Raw genomic sequence first — 19,955 nt, 5'->3', positions numbered from 1 at the left:
GGGGAGGAAATTAAAAGGTATTGACGTTAAGGAAATATCAAAAGATTGTTATGGTTTTATGATGACAATGTATATGTGCCTTCGTATTGGCTGTATTATTATTATCGTCAATAAAATAGATTTAAAATAAACTCCCCCCTTCCCTCCTTCTTCCCTCCCCCCTCTTATCCCGTGCCATGCCATATTCTACAAATTTAGGATTCTGCTCCTTGCCACCGCTGTCAGGGAGTCCCAAAACGGGGCCCAAGTACGACAAAACTCATCGCCCCTAGGTGAGGCCAGATCACCCACATCCCTACGCTCCAAGGAACAAAGCAAAATCATCCTGGATCGCCACTGTGAAAGTGTTGGATAGTCCGTGGTTATCAACACGTGAAGGATGGCCTTTTTACCGATAAGGACTGTCTTTTTAAGAAATAGTTTTAACCCCTTGGGCATGAGCTGTGACAGATGAAACTTATCAAACAACAGCAGCGGCCATCGGTGCCAAACGATCCCCCACAGACCAGACACATGGCTACAAATCTGTCTCCAGAACTCCAAGATTCCTGGACACTTCCAGAACATGTGACCCAAGTCTGAAAACACATACACTTCATGGGTGGACCCTTGTAGATGGACCCAACACAGGCCCTGTTTCGGCTCTCAAGCTTTCATCAGGAGTCCTATGAATTGGTATATAATCCAATCCAAAGCAGGGACAGTGCTTTGAATCAATCAACAAAAATATGGATGCTAATTTGCAGGCATAAAGCAGCAACTACGCATCTCTGCATAATCTGACTGTGTCTTTTGGAGAAACAAACGGTGTCTATACATTTATGTGCACAGTTGGCACATAAATTGATTTGTTATAGAACTGCCATTATGCAGCTTGTATATGCAGACGTTTATCCACGCCATGCAGATGTGTCCTCAGGGTGCGGGTTGGGAGGAGTCAGCATTTACATACATTCGTTATGAAATATGTGTATACACTTAAACTGGGAAATTTGGGGCGCTTTTACTAAGCTGCGGTAAAAGTGACCTTAGCACTGCCTTACATGTTTTTTTTCTGTGCGGTAAAAACATTTTTACTGAAGTCATAAAAATAGCCTTTTTGTGGGGGGGTTTTTTTTTTTTTTTTCATTAATGGCCATGCACTAATACTGCATATATAGTAGGCATAGGTTTATAAACCATAATCAAAAGTTGCGGGGAAAAAATTTCAATAAATACAGAAATCCCATCAACTATAAGGCATAACTACTACTACTACTACTTAACATTTCTAGAGCGCTACTAGGGTTACGCAGCGCTGTACAGTTTAACAAAGAAGGACAGTCCCTGCTTGAAGGAGCTTACAATCTAAAGGACGAAATGTCAAGTTGGGGCAGTCAAGATTTCCTGAATAGAGGTGTAGTGGTTAGGTGCCGAAGGCGACATTGAAGAGGTGGGCTTTGAGCAAGGATTTGAAGATGGGCAGGGAGGGGGCCTGGCGTATGGGCTCAGGGAGTTTATTCCAAGCATGGGGTGAGGCGAGGCAGAAAGGGCGGAGCCTGTAGTGGGCGGTGGTGGAGAAGGGTACTGAGAGGAGGGATTTGTCTTGAGAGCGGAGGTTACAGGTAGGAACGTAAGGGGAGATGAAGGTAGAGAGGTAAGGAGGGGCTGCAGATTGAGTGCATTTGTAGGTTAGTAGGAGAAGCTTAACTAAATATATTCATTGGATATGGACCATCAGTGTTGTGATGCGTATCCCATATATACTTAAGGGAGTCTACATGCATCAAGATCTTCATCAGTCCAATTTTTTATTTGAAAAAAATCTTCATCACTATATTTTTTTATAAATTATTCAAATTTTTTTTAATTGTACTGATATGAATTCACTAATCTTTTTTCAGTAAGAATTCAATGGGGAAGCAGTGCCGACATGTGTTTCGCGCTCATGGGATTCAGAGGAAGATCCAAGGTACTTTTTCTCAGAAGAGTCCTATGGAATTGCCTCTGAACCCTCCCCTCCACCTCAAAATAGAAAGTCTCTTCCAGAGAGCCTTTCATTCCCTTCTTTTGTCAAGAAAATGGCTGTGGCTATTCCATTTCCTTTGGAAGTGGAGGACAAGCCCAGGGCCAAGATGCTCGAGGTCCTGGGCTACACGTCTCCTTCTAGGGAGGCTGTGACTGTCCCTCTTCATGGAGTACTCCAGGAAGTCCTCGTTCGGAATTGGGAGTCCCCTTTGTCGGTCCCAGTCATGCCCAAGAAGATCGATACCATGTACCGGATCCACAGCACACCTGGCTTTGATAAGCCTTAGTTGCCTCATAATTTCATGGTGGTGGAATCCACTCTCAAAAGAGCCAGGAGTTATAGAGACTATGCCTCGGCACCCCCAGGCAGAGAAGCTAGAACTTTGGATTCTTTTGGGAGGAAGATGTTCCAGGCCTCTATGCTCGTGTCACGTATCCAGTCTTACCAGCTCTTCATGAGCATTTACTTGCGAGACTCAGTGAGCAAGATGCATGACTTAGCTGACTCTCTCCCACCAGAGCAGGCTGAGTCACTTCACCAGTTGGCCAAGCAGCAGGAGGCGGGTCGAAAGTTCTTGGCTGGGGCACTTATGACACTTTTGATGTGGCATCCAGGATCTCTGCCCCAAGTATAGCAATGCGCAGACTCTCATGGCTGCGTGCTTGGAACAGTTGGTTCAGCAGATGTTGGCGGATGCCCCATGCGGGGGGGGGGGGGGGGGGCTTTTTGGAGAGAAGTTTGAAGAGGACACAGACCAGATCAAGAAACATACTGATACCATCTCTTCTCTCTCCCGTTGGACACCTTCTGCATCTGCCTCCACATCTAGGAGATCTTTTGGCAAATCAAGGCAGGGTCCTTATTTCTCTCAGAGGTGTAGGTATGCCTCCTCTTCTCGCCAGTCTGTTTGGGCTCAGCCCCAGGCACTCGTTCTCGTCAACAGCGTGCTCCCTAGTCAAAACAGGGGATGGGTTTTTGACTGGCTCCAGCAGAGCATAGCTGCAGTAGTGTCTGTTCCAGATGACTTGCCGGTTGGGGGGAAGCTAAAATTTTTTCACGAAAAGTGGACCCTTGTAACCTCCAACCAGTGGGTTCTCCAAATAGACCCTACGCTGTCTATTAAAATGTTCTATTATGTATTGTGTTGATGTTATTTTAATATTTTTACTGCTATAATTGTCTATTGTTTATGATTGATTGATTTATTCTTACTGTACACTGCCTTGAGTGAATTCTTTCAAAAAGGTGGTAAATTAATCCTAATAAATAAATATAATAACTGGGAGAGTCTTTAACTGCCCTCCAGCTTTATGTTTCACCTTTAATTGTGTGTCAAAAATCTAACAGTAAAACAAAAAGAAATGTTTACTCACTGTCAATTTTAAAATCAAAACACAATTTTTAGGGCAGCAAACCCAAACCAAATCATGTCAGCTATAATCTGGATAACTTCATATTTTGGTTATTGCGTTATGATTTTACTTAAGTAGTAACAGAAAGGGTAACAATGTAGTAGTGAATTACTAAATGATGCAAATATGACCTGACATTCAGAGCATATGTGTACATGTTTAACAAGCTGACATTTAGTAGTAAAGTGAAAGCAAATTTAGAAACATAAATTCTTGAAATACAGAACATGTTTTCAGGCAGAAACAGGATGTGGCTTTAAGATTTCCTGATTAAAAGCAGGGAGGGTTAATCTCTCTGTTGTACAATTTTACCTTGTAAACAAGTTTCCTTTTTTAGTATTTTAGTTTTTGATCATCTGATCATCTTTTCCCCCTAAAGCCATGCATGGCGTAACACCTAGTCTTGCCAAGTAGCTCCTGTTTGCCCCCTCAGTGAGTTCTTTTACTGGTTCTCTGCTGCAAAGCAGGGGCATAGCCAGACACCCAATTTTGGGTGGGCCTGGGCCCAAGATGGGTGGGCAGAAGAACTCCGCCTTATCCCACAAGTGATGTGATCTCTCCCTCTCTCGCCTGCATGCTGTATGGTCTCTCAAACGTCCCCCCTCCCCTGCATACCTTTTAAATAGTGGAGTGGAGTGGAGTAGAGTAGCGTAGTGGTTAGTGCAGTGGAATTTGATCCTGGGGAACTGAGTTCGATTCCCACTGCAGCTCCTTGTGACTCTGGGCAAGTCACTTAACCCTCCTGGTACAAAATAAGTACCTGAATATATGTAAACCGCTTTGAATGTAGTTGCAAAAACTTCAGAAAGGCGGTATATCAAGTCCCATTTGCCTTCCCTAAATAGCAGATTTTCACCGGCAGCAAGCAGCAACTAATACACACTGCTCATGTTGGCCCCACAGCCTTCCCTCCGATGCAATTTCCTGTTTCCACATAGGCGAGAATCCATCAGAGGGAAGGCTGTACGGCTGGTGCGAGCAGTATGTATCAGTCACTGCTCATTTACAAGGTATGCAGGAGGTACAGCTGTTGGGAATTTTCGGCTGGTGGGGCTTGGGGATCCCTGCCAGCCACATCATAGGTGTGCTGCTACTGAGTGGGCCTGAGCCCAAAGTGGGTTGGCCTAGGCCCACCCTTGGCTACGCCACTGCTGCAAAGTTGTCACTCTCTTTCAAACTACTACTACTACTACTTAACATTTCTAGAGCGCTACTAGGGTTACTCTGTAGCCCTCTGTTATATTTCACTCCTCTAATTTTTTTTACCTTTAGCTCTTCAGACACGTTTGTCTCTATCATATCTGTGCTCAGTGGCATTCCTAGGAGGGGGGCGGTGGGGGCGCTCCGCCCCGGGTGCATGCCGCTGGGGGGGGTGCCGCGTGTGCCTGTCCTCCGTTGGTCCATGCTTCTTCTCTGCCCCGGAACAGGTTACTTCCTGTTCCGTGGCAGAGAAGAAGCAGGGACCAATGGAGGGCAGGCGCGCGCGGCACCCCCCCCCCCCGCAGCGGCGTGCACCCGGCGGGGGGGGGGTTCCTTCGCGGGGGGGTCCTTTCGCCGGGGGGGTCCGCGCTGCATCGGGGAGGGATGCTGCACCCGGAGGGCGGGGCGCATCGGCGATCCGCCCCGGGTGCCAGCCCCCCCAGGAACGCCACTGTCTGTGCTTTCCCCTTGCTGCATCTAGTCCAGTGTTGCTCCACTTATGGCATACAGTCAAGTTCCACAAGTATACCAGTACTCATGGATACAAGCAAGCTGCAGTTTCACAGTCGGAGGAGGCCCAACATGCTGACACTGAAACCAGAACTTTGAGCTGCAGCTGAAAGATGAAGTTGAAACTGAAAGCTGAAAAGGGAACATTAAGCTGTTCATAGACTTGCTGAGCTCCATGAACTCATAACAATTTTGCAGGTTTCTGTAACAAGGACCTTAGGAGTCTGGAGAGACATACATTTCTGGCTTCGCTTACTGCCCGTATTCTTAGAGGCTGTCCACTACTAAGTTTACATCAGAAAAGCCAAGTCTCCTCATTAGGAGTGAGTCACACTCATTCGAAGGTCTCTCGTTGTTTGATTTTTCTCTTCATGTGGCCTCTATAATATTTATTGCCAGGACATTTCACATAGTAAATAACCTGTGAGGTATTACAATCTGATACATGTTTTAAATAAAAAAATTTGTTGATCTGGAATGAACACCTGTGATGTAGTCAGGGGCGTATCTGCTATGGGGTCACAGGGGCCTGGCCCCCGTGGACCCTCTCAACATCCCCTCCTCCCGCCATTACTCCGTCGTTGCGCCTCACCTCCCTTTGCTGGCGGGAGACCCCAACCCCCGCCAGGTGAAGTCTCCTTCCTTCCTTCCTTTCTTCGGGTTTGGTTTCTGCATGCATGTACAATGTGCAGGACGTCAGACTCACAGAAACAGAACTTGTTTCTGTGAGTCTGACGTCCTGCACGTTGTACGTGCGTGCAGGACGTCAGAAACCAAACCCAAATGAAGGAAGGAAGGAAGGAGACTTCGGCTGGCGGGGGTTGGGGTCCCCCGCCAGCAAAGGGAGGTGAGGCGCGACGGCGGAGTGACGGCGGGAGGGGGGGTTCAAAGTAGTTGGAGCCAGGTGGTGGTTTAGTCGTCGTCTTTGGCGAGAGGGGGGGTTTAAAGTAGTTGGAGGTGATGGTGGTGTTGGTGGTGGAGGCGGGGGGGGGGGGGGTGGTAGTGGTGTCGTCGTCTTCAGTGAGGGGGGGGCTAAAATGTGCCCCCTACCGTTGAAGTTCAGATACACCCCTGGATGTAGTCCAGACATAACTGCAATATATACACTGGCTGCAAGGTTTATGTCCCAGTTCTCGACCCTCTAACTGAGGCTGTTGATCTTTCAAGTTGAGCTCATAAGCAGGTCCTCCAAAGAAGCGAATCAGGGAAATTCCTGTAATTCAGCACGATATTGTACATCCTGCCATTGTTTTTTAAATAATCTGTTTAATATCATGCACCATTGTGGAATAAGGTAGCATTTTGTGGTGTCTTTAACCTGAGGTTTTAATAGCCATTGGTGCTGGACATACAGAGGTGTTTTATATACTTTTTAAATTACAGTCCTGAGAAAACCTCACTAAAAAATCTCCCCCCCCCCCCCCCCCCCCCCCCCCCCCCCCCCCCCCCCCCACCACCACCCCGGTTGCCTTCCAACTGCACTGTGCAGCCATGGAGCTCTGAGACACATTTGAGCAACTTGAGGTTCATGAAGAACCCGTTGATGTCATGAGGCAGCAGAATCAACAAGTTCTCTGAAGGTGGAAGCGGAAGGGGAAGATATGTGCATGAGAGAGAAGCAGACCGGCTGTGGGAAAGTGGAATGTGAAAGAGAGAAAGAGGGGGCAGATGAACTGCAGGCCTTTCTAAAGATGCAGCCAGGTATCAGCTATTGACACTTTTTTCAAAATCCACTTTAATTCAGTTGCCTAAGAGACCTATATATATATCTACTGAACCTTGCACTGTTTAATTTTCTTTGCCACTTTATTCTCTGGCATTTGGATTTGAATTTATTTTTTATTTTGCTCACACCTTTTCAGTAGTAGCTCAAGGTGAGTTGCATTCAGGTACACTGGGTATTTCTCTGTCCACAGGCGGTCGGTGGCCCAACTGTTTGGGGAGGCTAAAGGGGGTGGGGTTAGGGGTGGGGCCAGGGGTGGAGCTTAAATCCATAATTGTCTGATAACACACCGAAAAAAAAATAAAAATAAAAGTCACAATTAATACCTTTTATTACATTTAGATATTAGATATGTATCATATGTCAAAGAATAAAGTGGCTGCTTAAAGCATATACTAACCACAATCGCTCAACTGCAAAACACTATGCACAACTTTGTGCAAAAACACACTCAGAACCTTACTGTACCATAAATATTACACTGGGCAGAACCTAATACACCAATATACCACCCATACGGAAAATGCAGACCGTCAACAATATGAAACAAGGGATCATAATATCACAATTCTCATGTACAGCCACAAAACACCCTAATTCATGTTTAATGTGGGATAAAATGCCATAAATAAGTAAATAAATATAAACTTTTAATGTTGAGCACCTGATTCTCAAAGTGGACATATTCCAAACACTATAAATGAAAATAAAACGATCTTTTCTACCTTTGTTGTCTTGTGACTTTGTTTTTCTGATCATGCTGGCCCAGTATCGATTCTGCTGCTATCTGTCCTCTTAACTCCGTTTCCAGGGCTTCCTTTCCATTTATTTCTTTACTTCCGCCTTTCTTCTTCATTCTTGTCCTACATCCGTAAGTAAAAGCTGGGTCCTCCGCAGACTTGACTGTCCAGTGGATCCAGCTTCTGCCTATTTTCTCCATCCATGTGCAGTTTTTCTCCTCTTTTCCTTTTCCCTCATCTCAACTCCTTCCTCTCTCTTCCCTCCCCTCCCCTCCCCTCTATGTCCAGCAATTTCTCCTCTCTCCCTGGGCCCAGTCCTCCTATCCATGCTCCTCTCTCCCCTGCCCCCTCCATTCATCCATATCCAGCAATTCCCCTCTCTCCCTGGGCCCTGCCCTCCCATCCATGATTCTCTCTCCCCTGCCCCCTCCATTTATCCATATCCAGCAATTCCCCTCTCTCCCTGAGCCCTGCCCTCCCATCCATGTTCATCCATGCTCCTCTCTCCCCTGCCCCCTCCATTTATCCATATCCAGCAATTCCCCTCTCTCCCTGGGCCCTGCCCTCCCATCCCTGCTCCTCTCTCCCCTGCCCCCCTCCATTCACCCATATCCAGCAATTCCCCTCTCTCCTTGAGCCCTGCCCTCCCATCCATGTTCATCCATGATCCTCTCTCCCCTGCCCCCTCCATTCATCCATATCCAGCAATTCCCCTCTCTCCTTGAGCCCTGCCCTGCCCTCCCATCCATGTTCATCCATGATCCTCTCTCCCCTGCCCCCCTCCATTCACCCATATCCAGCAATTCCCCTCTCTCCTTGGGGTGTCCTTTTGCCGGGGGGGGTCACGCTGCATCGGGGGAGTGGGGCGCATCGGCGATCCGCCCCAGGTGTCAGCCCCCCTAGGAACGCCACTGGTGGTAAACTACATTGTCACTGAGTGGCTGATGGTAGAGTTGCACATCGATGTTGAGCATGTATGTGACTTCTACATGAGCACAAGACCGCACCATGCAAAAAGCTAATGACATGCAAAATTTTATGCGCGGAACACTTGAGGCTAATGGGGGAGGAGCGTGCCGGACACATGCACACAAAGATTTTGCAGTAAGCATGGCATCTTGTGCTCATGTCCAAACAAAAAATTGAAAGTGTTGGCACACATTGGTGCCTGCCCTTGATGAGACAGACCTGGGAGCTCCTCAACCAGGAAAGAGGAGTGTCACCCAGAGAGGACTCAAGGATCCTTCAAACTGGAAAGAAGGGTATCTCCAAAACAAACTCTGAGAATGAAACACTGAGATTAGAACAGGAAAAATCCTAGCTGTGAGATGGAAGGGACGAAGTATTTGACCAAATTATTCAGTTAAATAAACCCACTTTCAAAGTTTCTGTAATGCAATATTGGCTTTGTACTAGCAAGAGGAAAGAAAAGTGAGAGATCAAGAGGCACTGAAGGGATTAGAGAGAGAACCCAGCCACACACAGCTCTGCATACAGTAAGAACAAATGTCTTACCTGGCGCCAAGCAGTAACATGTCAATTGACCAACAATATACTGTTTGGTGAGAGTATTTTATCTAATTTATCTATTGATCTTTGATTTCTTTGGTTCATTTTCCTGTTTTTTTCTTTTCATATTCCCACAGAATACAAGATTCAGAGATTCAGCTATTGCAAGACGCTAAACGTTTCACAATTGAACTGGAACAGCAGCGGCGGGAGCTGCAGAAAGCTGATGATTTCCCAGCAGTAGTTAAAACAGAAGGCGCCAATTTGAGAAAGCAGCTATTTAAATATCAAAATGAATATGCGCAGGCAAAAGAAAGAGAGCACAACATGCAATATAAGCTTAACCGGTAGGTAATTGACTTCAAAAAGTAACATTATGTAACAGTTCTCTGCCTAGGGTAATGAAGGTATTTAGATAGTGTGTTAAAAATCCTGTGCTAATCATATCCATTCTATTGTATCTTTTTTTATTATTATTATTTGTTACATTTGTATCCCACATTTTCCCACCTTTTGCAGGCTCAATGTGGCTTGCATATAACCGTTAACGGCGTTAGCCGATTACAGTCTGAACAAATACATGGTATGAATGAATACAAAGTGATATTGTGGTATAATGAGGTACATGTATGGTAGCAACCAGTGGCGTACCTACGTGGGGCCACGGGGGCCTGGGCCCCCGTAGATTTGGCCCTGGATCCCCCCCCCTGCCGCCGACCCTCTCGACCCCCCTCCCCTGCCGCCGCCGTCGTCGCCTACCTTTGCTGGTGGGGGACCCCAACCCCTGCCAGCCGAGGTCCTCTTCTTCTGGCACAAGGCTTCGTTCTGTGCAGGACGTCAGAGTCACAGAAAGAGAATGAAGCCTTACGCCGGAAGAAAAGGACCTCGGCTGGCAGGGGTTAGGGTCTCCCGCCAGCAAAGTTACGTGATGGCGGTGGCGGGGGAGGGTTGGCGGCGGGAGGGGGGCAGGGGTCAAAGTTGTTGTTGGTGATGGTGACGGCAGCGGTGACAGCGGGGGGGGGGGGGTCGGCAGCGCCGGGGGGGGGGGCTAAAATGTGCCCCCTCACACTCGGGCTGTGAAACCCCCTCCCACCAAAGTCTGGCTACACCCCCGGTAGGAACAGTTGGGGGGAACTTAGAGAGGGAAATGGGGAAGAAGAGTCAGGTAATGTCCGTTATGGTCTTTGATTATATTGTGTCGCAAGTGACCAGGTATTTTTATGTTGGGTCGGTGGGGTATGCTCTTCTGAACAGGTCTGTCTTTAGTGCTTTCCAAAAATTTAGGTGGTCGAGCGTAGTTTTTAATGCTTTTGGCACTATGTTCCATAGTTGTGCGCTTAGGTAGGAAAAGCTGGTTGCATAGGTGGATTTGTATTTTGAGTCCTTTGACCTTATGCCTAAGAATCTCTTTCCTGTTTGTTCTTAATATTAGTTATACTTATCCCTGCCAATATTCAGCCCATGGCAGTCAGTGTTTTTTAGCAGCGCTGACCACCACGGGCAGAATTAGGCTCAGATATGCACTGCAGGCACCTGTCTATAAATAAGTATCTAGTTACTGGCACTGAGGGTCCTTTTACTAAGCTGCAGCAAAAGGGGGCTGTGCTGGCATCAGCGTGTGTTTTTGATGTGCTCTGAGGCCCCCTTTTACCGCAGCAGGTAAAAGGCTGGGGTTTTTTTAGAAATTGCCATTTTGGGGGGGGGGGGGAAGCACTTACCACCACCCATTGAGGTGGCGGTAAGGGCTCCCATGCTAATCCGGCATTAACTGGGCAGCGCACGGCACTGCCCGATTACCGCCAGGTAAACACCGGTGCTACAAAAAGAAAAAGAAAAGTACCCTTTCAATTACCTTGCTGGGAATTGGGAGACTGGAATCAGGATCTCTTTCAGGGAGAGAAAACTAACAACTTATAGCAGCAGCTTCAGAGAGCATTTTCCATCTCACAGATAGGCTGCAGAGAATACCTTCTCCTGCTTTAGACTTAGCCTGGCCTCAGAATGACATCCTATAGTATATCTCCTATCACCTTCTCCCACTACTCCAACCAGAGTTACACCTAATCACACTGACCACCCTTCAACATCTTCTGTCCTTCTGTGACTGTTCTCTTGTGCTTGACTGCTTAAATATTTTAAATTTAAATGCTTTACTTTTTGTCTATTAGATTGTAAGCTCTTTGAGCAGGGACTGTCTTTCTTCTGTGTTTGTACAGCGCTGCGTACACTTTGTAGCGCTCTAGAAATGTTAAATAGTAGTAGTAGTAGTAGTAGGTCAATAATCTTCAGGAGTTTTTGCACAAGGGCTGGCTTTTTTAAGTACAGGTAAAAATCATAAAGAGGTTGGGGGAAACCCTTCAGACAAATCTGAACTATCTACTTTACCAGTCATCCCCTGGTTTGCTTTGTTAACCAAGGCGGGCAAAGATCCGATTCACATGTAGTGGGTTTTAATCAAACTACCAGTCCCTGTAATTCCTCCAGCTCTACAGGGGTTTCCTAATCTTTTCAATCCCCAAGGCACACCTACACTCATATAGCCAAAAAACGCTAGGGAAGCGTGGAGGGTGGAGGTCTGGAGGGGCCTTCCTCACTTAATACTACATCAAGATCAGGGGTTGTGGTCAGTGTTGCCAGGTCTGCGGCTTTCTGCGACCCGTTGCGGGCAATTTTTGCGGGCTGCGGGAAATTGGGCGGCTTTTAAAAGCAGCGTTGCGGATTTGGGCGGTTTTCTGGGGCTTCTGTTGGTCCAATTTGGTCCAATAGAAGCCCCGCAGAGGCTGGGTTAACGACGTCGGGGGCGGGGTTAGTGACGTCGCCGGCTACATCAGGGGCGGGGTTAGTGACGTCAGAGGGTATGTCAGGGGCGGGGTTAAAGACGTCGGAGGCGGGGTTGATGACATTGGGGTGGGGTTGATGATGTCGGGGCGGGGTTTACCTTTGTGCAGGTTTTGGGCTCGTTTTGGGGGGGGGGGGGGGATTTTTTCAACCTGGCAACACTGGTGTGGTGCTGATTCACAGGATGCCAGGTTACCCAGTTCCAGGATAGAGATTTTCGGACAGTCGAGTCCTAGATTTCTAACCACCCCATTCTAGTGCACCACGGGACTTGCAGCACAGATTTCAATGGGCAGAATCAAGTACTACAAATCCCACACTGCTTTGGGATGTAAATTCAAAAGCAGCACTGGCCAAAAAGTCTCCAGCTTAGAACTGAGTAACTGGAATTGTGAGTGGGGGCGGGGCAATATCTTTCAACTGGGAATGTGCAACATTCCTAGCTACAGGAGCTCAAAATGAATTTACCATGGGATTCAGTAACCTTCACTACTGAGGTACCGCGAGTTAGTGAATCTCACAGTAAAATAATGCACAAACTGCTTCTTTACACAAGATTAGTAAATAGAAGCTGTGTTTCGCAGAAGTCAGGGGCATAGCCAGACAACAGATTTTGGGTGGGCCTAGGCAAGAAGTGGGTGGGCACCAAGTGTTCTCCCCCTCCCCCCCCCAACCACCACCCAAAAAAATATCTCAGCTGGTGAGAAAACGCTTCTTTCCATCTTGGCGGTCTGCAGCAGGCATGCACTGAAAACTGAGTGTGCGCAGGTGCCGTTATTGTGGAGAGTAGCGTTTTCGTTACCATCAGGGGGAAATCTTGAGCTGGCTGAGCTTGGGATCCCCACCAGCTACCGCTAAACGTGTGCTACTGTTAGGTGGGCCCGAGCCCAAAGTAGGTGGGCCCCGGCCCACCCAGGCCCACCTGTGGCTACGCCACTGAGAAGGGTGACATTTTTGTGACTTCCTTATTCTGTGAAATGACTTGCTTAATGAATTACTTAATGACCCTGGATTTACTTCCTTAATTTGAATGACTTTCACAGGCTGAATTCTTCCTCACTCGCAAGAAAATGCCTGGTCATCAATAATCCTATATCCTCCGATTCTCTTCCGGTTTCTCACTGTACACTCACTTCCTATCAGTAATCTCTGTATCATCCTTGATACTGAGCTTAATTGTGTGTCTTAAGTTGTTTAAGATCTAGGAATCTGTCTTTCATCATCTCTGTATTACTGCCCATGTATACCACACATTAATAAGCTCTAGGTTCATATCTGCCTAAAAGGAGGTAAAACACATCAAACTCTCTGCTTTTGTAAGGAGTATAATGTGAACATTGATAAGCTGGTCCCACAGACCATATACTTTGAGTACAGGTGTCAGGTTTATAATCTAGAAGATTCCCTGGAACAGAGTTTTGGGTCATGGCTAATCCGAACTCCAGGGCAGTGATTCCCACACAGGTGTCCAGATGATCAAAAGCAAACGCAGGCGCTAGAGGCCAACCCAAACACACTCGCGGGCTCTGAACATTAATAATATGCAAACGCATGCTAAACAGGGACATTTTTATTCCTCCCTAATGCTCAGCAGGCAGCACATCAAATTAGCGCGCTGCTACTGCTGTAAACCCTACGCCAGCTCGGAGCTGGCATTACGGTTTATAGAGCATTGGGGAGGAATGGGAAACCCTGTCCAGCATGCTCCCTTATATGATAGAGAAGCCCCACCCAGCGCATCCCAGGATGCACTGGGCAGGGCAGGGCGCCACCATTTTGAAGGCAGCACTGGATGAAGAGGGAGTGTGCTACTCTCTCCTCCATCAGAGAGGTAGGGGGCGAGGGAGGAGGGCTCCACTAGACCACCAGGGAGGATGGAGGTTGGGGTAGCAGCCCACTTGGGCCACCAGAGATTCTTTTTTGTGTATTGGGGGGGGTTAGGGGGCTGGAGATCCACCGGACCTCCAGTCCCCCATGCCCTCTTGTCAGGGAGGAGGTTCAGGGTCACACCCGGAAGGGCTTGGGTTTGTGTCTGTTGAGGGGGAAGGGGGGCCTGCTAGCATGCAGATGTAACCTGGATAGGGCTCCCCATTCCTCCCCAATGCTCTGTAAACCGTAACGCCAGCTCTGAGCTGGCATAGGGTTTACTGTGGTAGCAGCATGCTAATTTGGCATGCTGCCCGCTGAGCATTGAGGAGGAATAATAATGTCCCTGTTTAGCATGCATTTGCATGCTAATAGCATTCAGAGCCGGCGAGCATGTTGTTATACGCGCTCACTTGCTTTGATCCTGGGATGCATGCAAACGCGGGTGCTAGTCGAGCTCTAATGACCTCTAGCACCCGTGTTTGCTTTTGATCATCTGGGCACAAGAGAGGAAGTTGGTGGCATGCTTCAGCCACCGACACCAGCACTCTTGCACATGCTTACATCAACAGCATAAACTGAGCATGTTCGGAGTACCGACATCTGCAGGCAAAGTACACCACAGACTTCCTCACTGCTCAGGGAATGGGACTTGATATACTTCCTTTCTGTGGTTTTTGTAACTGCGTTCAAAGCGGTTTGCATAGTATATATACAGGTACTTATTTGTACCTGGGGCAATGGAGGGTTAAGTGACTTGCCCAGAGTCACAAGGAGCTGCCTGTGCCTGAAGTGGGAATCGAACCCAGTTCCCCAGGACCAAAGTCTGCTGCATTAATCACTAGGCTACTCCTCAAGGGTATTGCAGGGGGGGTCCTAAGAGAGATGGACAAATGCCCAATCGAGGATGGGGTGGTGGGAGGGAGGGGAGAGAGGGAGAGACATTGGACCTAGGGTTGAGGGGGAGAGAGAGACACAAAATGCTGGACTAAAGGGGAGGGCAGGAGGGAAGAAAGATGGGGGGGGGGGGGGAGAAGGGAAAGGGAGCAGAAGCTGAATGGGACTTGGAGAGGGGAGTTCCTCAATGTCTGAAAAAATATTTTAGGGGTTCCACCGTGGTAAAAAGTTTGGGAATCACTGCTCCATTGCATCCACAGGTGCATTGAATCCCTTATTAAAGGAGAACCACGGGTAGGGGGACAATGAGAAGAAGAGGAAGCAATGCCAGATCTGTGGGGAGGGGTGGTGGAGAGAGACACTGGACTGAGGGGGATGAGATGGGGAGAGATACTGGACTAATGGAGGGAAGGCTTAACCACTGGACCAGGTGAGGCACTGGCATAGAGCACCGGTGATAAAGGGTGCAAAAATCTCCAGCTTCTGATGTCACTGCTAATGCCTCAGTCCAGTGGTTATGACTTCCCTTCCCCCTCCTTCCTCCATTAGTCCAGTGTCTCTCCCCCCCCCCCCCCCCCCCCCCCCCCACCCAACCTTGCCAATCTTCCTCTCCACTCTTTCACATGGGCAGGGCTGCTGAGAGACAACGCTGGGCCCGGGACAAAAAAATCTTCAGGGCCCCCCGACTGCCCCCACCACTGCTGCTGCACCACCCCTCCCCCGTTGCTGTTACCCTCTCACCATCACTGCAAAGGTGCAGAGAAGGGCAACAAAGATGATACAGGGGATGGGACGACTTCCCTATCAGGATAGGCTGAAGAGGCTGGGACTCTTCAGCTTGGAGAAAAGGCGGCTGAGGGGAGATATGATAGAGGTCTATAAGATAATGAGTGGAATGGAACAGGTCGATGTGGAGCGTTTATTTACGCTTTCCAAAAATACTAGGACAAGGGGACATGCGATGAAGCTGCAGTGTGGTAAATTTAAAACGAATCGGAGGAAATGTTTCTACACTCAACGCGTAGTTAAACTCTGGAATTCGCTGCCGGAAAAGGTGGTTAAGGCAGTTAACTTAGCGGACTGGAGGAAAAATCCATAGAATGTTATTGAATGGACAAGGGAATAATACAGTATTTTTAGGATGGGAGGGAAAAATTGCTTGTTCTTTTGGACGCTGTCGGTGACAGGGTGCTGAGCTCGATGGACCCTTGGTCTGTCCCAGCATGGCGATGCTTATGTACTTATGCAGTGCTCCTGGGTACTAACAATTTGGTGGGGTTATGAGTAAGGGTGTGTTGGTTGAGCTGTGGGATGTACCACAGGGTGAACAAAAGTAAGGAGATGGTTTGAAGGACCTGGAGAGGTGGACTTTCACAGGTGCATTGAATAAGGGAGTACAAATCCACTCCATCCATGCCTTGAATTTCTGCATAAGCTGCTTCTCAAAGGCTTCCATTGACAAAGGCATAGGCATCACTGTAGAAGTGACCATATCCTCCTGAGTCACTTGGGGTGTATCAAAGCTGGGGTTTCATATCCGTGGCAGCTGTTGTACTCTCTCTGATGAGCAGTCCTCATATTAAGGGCCTCTGCTGATGGATTCTACCGATGCACAGTGTTGAGGGTGATTGAGATTCTCTCGCTGTAGATGCATCTTCAGCGTCCAATGCAGCTCCTTAACTCATGGAGACTGATATTTCTGATGTCTATGTTAATAGACCGGACCTCAGAGAACACCTGTTACAGGTAAGTAACTTTATGTTCTAAGAAAGAAACTCTGAGGTGACACACATTTCTGATGACTCCAGCAGGAACTGCACCCATAATGAGGTGACATGCTTAAATTTACGGAAGGAGGGAATTAAAATGCTGCTACTTTACAAACCTGTTTATGAAACTTCACTAAACGTTCACTGTTAGTGCATGTTAGTGGAAAATTTAGCAAGCATTAATGATGAAACATCTTCACTTTGTTCAGAGTACGGCTGAAGCACATCAACACGCTATTGCACTAATTTTTAACACGGAGGTAGTTAATTACACTGCTGGAGGTGTAGTTAAAATTCCATGTTAAAATCCTGCATCAACATTAACCCTGGTGTTCATTTTATTTATTTATTTATTTATTTATTTATTTGTTGCATTTGTATCCCACATCTTCCCACCTCTTTGCAGGTTCAATGTGGCTTACATTATTCCGCAATTGCAATCATCATAAACGGTATGAGAAGAACAAAGTATTGTTACAATTAAGGTACCTTAGGTATCAAGAAAATTAGAAATAAAAGAGATAGGTATTAACTATCGGATATGCAAAATGTAAGGTAGAGTATAGCGTTAAATAATAACAGTATGATTAAGTAGCCAAATTAAGAATTCAATGTTGATCAGTACAGATGTAATAGTGAGTCTTTTATGAAGGATTCTTGTTGTAAGTCTCGTTAAATAATTTAGTTTTCAGTGATCTCCGGAAGGCTGTCAGATCGTGCGTTGTTTTTAAGGTATTTGGTAATGCATTCCAATGTTGCACACAGATGTATTCTCATCCATTGACAAAGGCATAGGCATCACTGTAGAAGTGACTATATCCTCCTGAGTCACTTGGGGTGTATCAAAGCTGGGGTTTCATATCCATGGCGGCTGATGAGAATAATCCAACCAGGCAAAGTTCGGGAGGGTAACCGGCGAGTCTTGGAGGAGCTGACCACGCCACGAGGCCCATCTGCCTGCAGGCGACCAAGACCCAGAGCAAGCGGAATCGCTGGGTCACCCAAGCAGCGAAGAACGCCCTGACCGCACCGGAAGGGTTCGGACAGTGCCGAAGCCGAGGCCCTTAAAAGGAATCAGCTAACCTTCTTGAATCGGAGGACCTGAAGGCAAACGCCAGGTCTGATTCTCCGGGCCGCAAATCGAGGAACGACCAACAGCGGGAAGACAACAAGCAAGCCGAGGCTGACCAGGCGGCTCCGAGTGATCTGCCGAAAAGGACGCCGCCGAACGCAGAGCAACGGAGCTGCAGAGCCTGATTCGCCGTAGAGCTGACCCTGCTGAATCCAGTGGGACCGCACGACCTGACCCACCGAGCCCAACGCAAACAGATGATCAACCGGCGACCTGAGGCCACGCAACGCCGAAGACTGATCGAGACGCAGGAACGAGCTCAGAGGATCGCGGGGAACAGGTCGAGCTCTCCTTTGACCAAACGACCGTGCTACTGATCGCCGCTCGGGCCGCCAAGGACGACTGCTGACAATCAAAACCGACTGTGAGGGTCAACCGCCTGAACAAGATCTACCTGCTGTGGCCGAACTGAGTATAAAATACCTGCTCATTTTAACTGCATGCATGCACTGCTTAGCTTTAACATAATTTAAAAATCCTCGCTTTATCCTGTTTTGCTATGCTTACTTTTACTGAAAGCCACTGTTGCCATGCTTTAAATCAAACTCCCGTTAAGATTAATGCAAATGCAAATATTACCTCATTTGCCTAATAAAGAATTGTTGCCAAACTTTCAGTGCAGGCTTGCCCAGCAATAATCCGATGCCAAGCTCTAAATTAAATTGTTGCTATAATTAAATACAATTATAAGCACTACTGCGCATGCCTAGCACTGAACCGCTGCCAGCTTTAAACTAAACTGTTGCTAAGCCTAACTGAAAACGTTAGCACTATCTCGCTTGAATTGTAGCCAAGCTCAAATACAATTGTAAACTTTGAATCGCTCAAATGTTAGCTTTAACCTAATTATTGCTAAGCTCAACTGACAATGTTAGCACTAACTTGCTTGAATTGTAGCCAAGCTCAAATGCAATTGTAAACTGAATCGCTCAAATGTAAACCAGACGCCTAACTATCTCAGCGCCCAACACATAGACATGAACACCAGCAACACACTCATAACCATCCAGAGTCTCATCATACTCACTATATTCTTACACGCTAACACAACCCACAACCTCGACAGCAACAACCCCACCACCCACAATACGCACAACACTCACACACACACAATGCACACCCAAAACAACAATCATCACAACCCAACTACATATCACCAATCCTACGCACAATATTTAAACAACCTACCAAATCAAAGACACAATAACCAACCAACTGGAATAAACCCCAGATATGCACACCACCGGCAAAACAAGGAAAATAATGACAACAGTAATCTCAACCACCGAAGAAACAGACAATTAATAAAAATAAACACATCAAACCCCACCATGGAACCACATCACCCAATCCAACTAGGATACATCAATGCAAGATCAGCAGTAAGAAACTCAGTAGACATACTAGATTGGATCATCACAGACAAATTAGACCTCTTATTTATCACAGAAACCTGGTTCCACAGTCCCACAGACCCAGCCATCTTACAAGCGTGCCCACCAGAATACAAAATCACGCACTGGACAAGAAATGGAAAAAAAAGAGGAGGCGGAATAGAGATAATATACAAACCTGAATTCACCATCACAATCACAGGCGAATCTACCTCACCACAACTTGAAATTGCATCGACTAGAATCAGCCATCCAAGCCTAATAGGACACCTTAACACAATCCTATTCTACAGGCCACCAGGAAAATGGCAAGACACCCAAACACAACTCATGGATTTCATCTCGAATACCTGCGTATCAGCCTCAAACATCCTCATACTAGGCGACATCAACCTACACCTAGAAAACGACACACTAACAAGTACACGGGAACTCAAAGAATTCTTAAAACTCTGGGACCTGCAAACACCCAACTTACAACCAACCCACAAAAAAGGTCACACGATAGATATCATAACAAACAGATTCGAACCGGACTCAACTATCACACTCACTAACACAAGATGGACACCTACACTATGGTCAGACCACCATAAAGCAAATGTCACTCTTTACTGGCGAAAAACACAACTAAACACAATCAACAAACATGAACAAAAAACCTACACAACAAGAGGAAAAATAGACCCCACAACATTCTGGCAACAGATTTACCAGAGCGAATGGACCATAAACGCCAACACCATCCAATTCCTCCAAGAATGGGACGATATAAGCACAACAACACTAAACAAAATCGCCCCAGTCCAAACCAGAACATCACACAGGAAAAATGCAAATCCATGGTTCACCGAAGAACTGAAAAAACTGAAAACACAAGTCAGGAGACTTGAACGAACATGGAACAAAAAGAAAGACGAACAAACACTAAACGACTGGAAACAACTTCGGAGAAAA

General features: G+C 47.0%; 1 protein-coding gene across 1 annotated transcript in view; it reads left to right on the top strand.

Annotated features, from left to right (window-relative positions):
* Window positions 1-19,955, top strand: part of CCDC146 (coiled-coil domain containing 146) — a 221,081-nt gene that overhangs the window by 89,409 nt on the left and 111,717 nt on the right. The window contains exon 4 of the mRNA XM_030216395.1: window positions 9,240-9,449. Within this exon, the coding sequence (XP_030072255.1) occupies window positions 9,240-9,449 (210 nt within the window). The remainder of the gene's footprint in view (window positions 1-9,239; window positions 9,450-19,955) is intronic.

This window comes from Microcaecilia unicolor, chromosome 10 (genome assembly GCF_901765095.1).
Source record: "Microcaecilia unicolor chromosome 10, aMicUni1.1, whole genome shotgun sequence".
In the NCBI taxonomy this organism is placed as follows: domain Eukaryota; kingdom Metazoa; phylum Chordata; class Amphibia; order Gymnophiona; family Siphonopidae; genus Microcaecilia; species Microcaecilia unicolor.
The sequence above is the reverse complement of the archived record's forward strand: the minus strand, read 5'-3'. Positions and strand labels throughout refer to the sequence as shown.